The sequence below is a fragment of the Chiloscyllium plagiosum genome, chromosome 5 (genome assembly GCF_004010195.1).
Source record: "Chiloscyllium plagiosum isolate BGI_BamShark_2017 chromosome 5, ASM401019v2, whole genome shotgun sequence".
Classification (NCBI taxonomy): Eukaryota; Metazoa; Chordata; class Chondrichthyes; order Orectolobiformes; family Hemiscylliidae; genus Chiloscyllium; species Chiloscyllium plagiosum.
This window is the reverse complement of record NC_057714.1, coordinates 123,781,331-123,787,426: the sequence shown is the minus strand read 5'-3', so window position 1 is coordinate 123,787,426 and position 6,096 is coordinate 123,781,331. Positions and strand designations below refer to the sequence as shown.

The following is a 6,096-nucleotide window of genomic DNA, read 5'->3' as shown; positions in this document are numbered from 1 at the left end:
CGCCCCCTTCCTGCTCCCCATCCCCCCTCTGTCCCCTCCCCGCAGCCCATCCCACTCCCTACATCCCCCTCCCTACCTCCCCGCCCCCTCTCCACCCCCTGTTCCTCCCCGTCCCCTCCCCGCTCCGGGAACAGACACCAGCCCCTTGTGTCGGGCACTGAGTGAGTGACCATGACGACACCTGCCTCATCAGCCTCTGTCATTGAGCAGACACCACCCCACCCACACCAACAAGCTTCAAAACCGACCAAGGAAACATCAGTTCCACACAGCTGTCTGCCTGGTAACTAATTCTAGTGAAAGAGATAAAGAACCAGTTGTTCTCCTTGAGGGTGAACTCCCTCAGTTAGACATGCAATGACATCTGGGACTGTAGGGAGATGAATCAAAGCAATTAATCACAATTAGCACAGTCAGATCACTGAGTTTAAATTGAAAGAAATAAAATACAGAAACAATGAGTTAGTTATATTGATGTAGAACCTGGGAGAACATGCACAGAATACTGTGGAAATTTCTGGAAGCCACAATATGTGAAGGATATTGAAGATTGAGCAATATGTTAACAGCTGAGGGGATGCAAATATGGAAGATGATGAAGCAGTTTGAAATTTGCAGAGATTTAAAAAAGCATGTCCATGTTTGATGGGTTGAGAGTTTCCACTAGTGGCTGAGCCCAGAGCACGAATCATCAACGTGTGGTAGTCGCTAACGGATTGAGTGAAAAATTTTGGAAGCATTTTTTTTTACACTGTGTGGAACGTGACAACACCAGGTGTAGTTGATGGAGTTAGGGTTCACATAATACTCTGTCCAGATAATCACTGAGAGGGGTCCACAGTGAACACTCTAACCATACACTCAAATTGCAGGCCCTGTCGGTTATTAGGCTCCATGACAGTGGTCGCCAGAGCATACATTTACATGTACACAGATACTCATATTTGTACATCTTCATAATTTATGTACAGAGGCTCCAAGCACATGAAAAAATGATATATTGCTTTATTAGAGAGTTCCAAGTAAGCCACTCATATGACACTGGTATTTCCATCGATGATCAAATCCATGGGAAATGAAGTTTTAAGAAGGATTTGATCCAGTGAACAAGGAACATGTGTAGGCAGTTTGGCCCCAATGAGCCTGCTTTGTGATTCAGTAAGATCATGGCTGAGCCAATTTCACCCTCAACTCAACATTCCTGCATATACCTGATCATCTTTCAAACTCCCCTTGGTCATCAAGAATCTATCTACCTCTGAGTCAGAGAATTATACAGCACAGCCACAAACTCTTCAGTCCAACTCGCTACCTTAAAAATATTTAAAGATTCTCCATTCATCACTTTTTGAAGAACAGCATTCCAAATGCTCAACCCTCAGAGAAAACATGTTTCCTCATCTCTGTCTTAAATTGGTGCCCCCTTATTTTACATTAAGACTAAACATCTGAAAGGAGGAAAAGAAGCAAGGAGGTTTAGGGAGGGGATTCTCCCCAGAGTTAGGGTCCCGGTAATCAAAGACAGCCTCTAGTTGTTTAGCAGTTAAATGCTGAAGAGGTCAGGATTGGAAGGATGCACATAACTTGCAGGATTAGAGGGCCGTAGGCTGTTACAGACCTCAGCATTGGAGTGAAGTGACAGAGGGATTTAAAAGTTGTTGATCCATGGGCCACTATAGGTCAGCGAGCACAGACGTGATGGTTGCATTGATGATACAGAGCTATACATCAGTGTAAATCATCATCGGTGCCAATATAGACTCATTACTGTGCCCTGTTCAGCTGGTGACAACTCTTAGATGACCAGCTATCCATCAAAAGCTTCTTTAATGTGTATGACACAAAACCCAAATCTGACCAGGTTGTTGGATAATATTAATATTACTCGGACTCTGAACTAATGTGGAACATGGCAGCTGGGGGATTTAAATACAATTAACCAATATATTAGGGAAAGAAAGCCCATCTCACTAGTGATCCTGAACATAGTGAATTGTTGTATTTCACTAATGTCCTCTCAGGAAGGAAATCTGCTGTCCTGACCTCGTCTGGCCTCAGCGTGAATCCAGACCCACAGCAATGTGGGTGATTTTAACTATTGTCTAAAATGGACGCTCAGTTGTATCATGGCTGCCCTTCATCTGCTTGAGGATGGTTACAGATGGCCAATGGAACTTGGCTCCGTTCTGCCGGTCACATCCCCAAGACCCATGGCTAGTTAGCTTGGTCAATAATCGAGACCTCAACCTGTGTCTTAGCCCAGTCACCTTTTAAATGTGTTTGTCAGGCAACAGCCCTGCTCAACACATTTTCTCGACACTGCTGTAGGTAATTTTATCCCCTTCACTTTACCATTCCCTCCTCCCGATGTTGAAACCTTGGAGCCTTGTTTTCAGTACCTGGGAGCTGGGGAAGTGCTCCCTTTCCCAATGCCACAATAAATGATCGTGTTAAAGCAGCACCCTTTGCCCCTGTAGTGTAGGTTGCTGTGATTGACTGCAGGCTGGCGTCATTGCATTTGTTGTGAAAAATGAGACACCAAATATTAGGACAATATGGCCCCCTCTCCTGCTGTATTCACGTTCTGTATTGTCAATGACCCTGTACAAATTAGCTTCTTTCCTGACAGCTACAGACATCCTCCCTGTCTGACACAGTCAGCTTATGCCTAATGCTGCCACCCCATTCTTGTTTTCTGTCTTCAATCTTCCTGACCACCTTTTTGCAGGAGTACTTTACTGCTGAGTGCTGCCTTTGTTTGGGTCAGATCAGTGCTATCACCAAATTGGCACTGTCAAATGTGGCTGCCTGTGCATGGAGCTTTGAAAGCATATTGACCATTTCTGTGTTTATCTGTGTCAAATGTGAACCCTATTTTAGACAATATTGCCTTTCTCCTTTCTCCAAGTTCTGTCAAAGAATGCTGTGTTGCAGTGTGTGGGTGTGTATGTGTATATGGGTGGGTGTGGGTGTGTGTGCATGTGGGGGGGGGGGGGGGGGGGGTGTGCATGTGTGGGTGTTTGTGTGGAGTGCCTGCTTCTTGGACGCTTTGATGACGTTGTATCCTTTGCTGTGTCTTTCCAGGACAATTCAAGTGAATCTCCTGTTGTCGGTAACAGTGGCACGCGGGAGTTCTGCAGCTCTCCGACTTCCCAGGTGAGTGCCCACATAATATTTACTGAGATTCTTAAGGAAATTGAATACGAAGGTGAAACAAAGCACATGCTGTCTCTCGTGTAATGGCCAGGTACAATGTGGAACATTCAGTGTCCAGCTTAGAGCACACACTGACAGAGTTTTAAAGCATGGAGAGAGGCCCTTCGATCCATCATGCCCATACTGGTCATCCAATTTCGAGTCACTCTAATCCCATGTTCCAGTACTTGGCCAATAGCCTTGAATGGCATTCATCTAAATACTCCCTGAATGCTGTGACAGTTTCCACTTCTTCCATCCTTTCAGACAATGCATTCCAGATTCTCACCACCCTCTTAGTGTAAACAAAATTGTTTAAATCCTCTGTAAACCTGCTGCTCTTTACCCTGCATCTCTGCCCTTTGATGATTGATGCATGTATTAAGGGGAAGGTTTCTCCCTGTCGGTCTCCCTCCCTCCTGATCTAGCCTATTAGTCTCCCTCATGATCTAGCCTATTAGTCTCCCTCATTTCACCTCCATTAGATTCCTCCTCTATCTTCTCTGCTCTAAGGACCCCCCACCCCGCCCCATCTATTTAGTCTGTACATAGAACGTTGAAACCTTTGATCCTTGTTTTGAGCTGGGGAGTGCTCCCTTTCCCAATGCCTCAATAAATGATGAGCATGTTAAAGCAGCAGTCCTTTGCCCCTGTAGTGTAGGTTGCTGTGATTGACTGCAGGCTGGCATTGTTGCATTTGTTGTGAAAAATGTCAGACCAGACATTAGGACAATATGGCCCTCTCTCCTGCTGTATTCACGTTCTGTATTATCAATGACCCTGGACAAATTAGCTTCTTTCCTGACAGCTACAGACATCCTCCCTGTCTGACACAGTCAGCTTATGCCTAATGCTAGTCTCTCTCCATCACTGAATCTTGATGTGCTCCCTAATTCCTTTAACACCCTTGGATGGAAAGTGTCAAGTCCCAGGGATTTGTGACTTTTGAATTTCATGAATTTCCTTGGGACTTCTGACCAGCTCTCCTGTTTTTGTACCTGTTTGTAACATGGTTCCATAGGGCTTGGTATTAGATTCCTTACAGGTTGTGGTTCTGAGGAAGGGTCACTCCACCTGAAACGTTCACTTTTGGTTTCTCTTCACAGATGCCGCCAGACCTGCTGAGCTTTTCCAACAATTTCTGTTTCTGATTTACAGCATTTGCAGTTCTTTCAGTTTCTATGTGGTGTACATTACAGATTTGGACAAAAAGAAGAGGCTAGGACATGATCATGAGGTTCTTGGATTACATGGGAATAGTTAGGGGTGAGCCATCCTGCTGTTTATCACCAGCCTGGGCCAGTCAGGCAGAGCAATCACACAGGAAATTCATGCTGGAAATGTGGGGGAGGGCTAACAAGGCAAGGGGTTACACTGGGAATGATCAGTCCCCAGAAAGTACTGAAGATCAGAGGGACCTCGGTCTGCTTACCCACAGATCTCTGAAGGTAACAGGGTAGGTAGCTGAGTTAGTTAACAAAATATATGGGATCCTTGCCTTTATTATTGAAGGTAACCATGATGAGGAGGTACCAGTGTTGGACTGAGTGAACAAAGTTAAAAATCACAACACCGGGCTTTAGTGCAGCAGGTTTATTTGGAAGCACTAGCTTTCGGAGCACTGCTTCTCTCACAACCACCTGGTGAAGGAGCAACGCTCTGAAAGCTACTGCTTCCAAATAAACCTGTTGGACTAAAACCTGGTGTTGTGTGATTTTTAACTTAATTATTGAGGACAGAGTATAAGAGCAGGGAGGCTGTGCTAGAACTGTATAAAACACTGGGAGAAAGTGAGGACTGCAGATGCTGGAGGTTCGAGTGGAGAGTGTGGTGCTGGAAAAGCACAGCAGGTCAGGCAGCATCTGAGGAGCAGGAAACCACTGGTGAGGCCACAGCTGGGGGACTGTGTGCAGATCTGGTCACCGGATTATCGGAAGGGTGTGTTGGCACTGGAGGGGTTGCAGAAGAGATTTATCAGAATGTTCCCTGGGATGGAGGGTCTGAGCCATGAGGAAAGATTGGATATGCTGGGGTTATTTTTCTTGGAGTTGTGAAGATTGAGGGAACCTCAGAGATCCACAAAATTGAGGGACATCAGTAGAATCATACAGCACAGAAACAGACCCTTTGGCCCAACTCATCCGGGCTGAGTGGTTTCCTAAACTGAGCCAGTCCCATTTGCCTCCATTTGGCCCATATCCCTCTAACCCTTTCCTATTCATGTACCTGTCTAAATGTCTTTTAAACGTTGTAACTGTACTCGCCTCTACTACTTGCTCTGGCAGCTCATTCCATACACACACTACCCTCTGTGAAAGAATTGCCCCTCAGGTCCCTTTTAAATAAAGAACAAAGACAATGTACAGCCCAGGAACAGGCCCTTCGGCCCTCCAAGCCTGAGCTGATCCAAATCCACCGTCTAAACCTGTCGGTCAATTCCTAAGGATCTGTATCCCTCTGCTCCCCACCTACTTACACATCTGACCAGACGCATCTTAAATGAATCAACCATGCCTGCCTCTACCACCTCTGCTAGCAACGCGTTCCAGACACCCACCACCCTCTGTGTGAAGTACTTACTGCATATATCCCCCTTAAACTTCCCACCCCTCACCTTGAAAGCGTGACCTCTCGTTATTGAATCCTTCACCCTGGGAAAAAGCTTGTCTCCAACCACCCTGTCTATACCCTTCATGATTTTGTAAACCCAAGTCAGGTTCTCCCCTCAATCTCTTTTTTTCTAATGAAAACAATCCTAACCTACTCAACCTCTCTTCATAGCTAGCACCTTCCATACCAGGCAACATCCTCGTAAACCTTCTCTGCACCCTCTCCAAAGCGTCCACATCCTTTTGGTAATGTGGCGACCAGAACTATACACAGTATTCTAAATGCGGCCGA

General features: G+C 45.7%; 1 protein-coding gene across 1 annotated transcript in view; it reads left to right on the top strand.

The window, feature by feature from the left end:
• Positions 1-6,096, top strand: part of LOC122550361 (protein scribble homolog) — a 114,912-nt gene that overhangs the window by 104,765 nt on the left and 4,051 nt on the right. Inside the window, exon 25 of the mRNA XM_043691091.1 lies at positions 3,085-3,156. Coding sequence (XP_043547026.1) covers positions 3,085-3,156 — 72 coding nt within the window. The remainder of the gene's footprint in view (positions 1-3,084; positions 3,157-6,096) is intronic.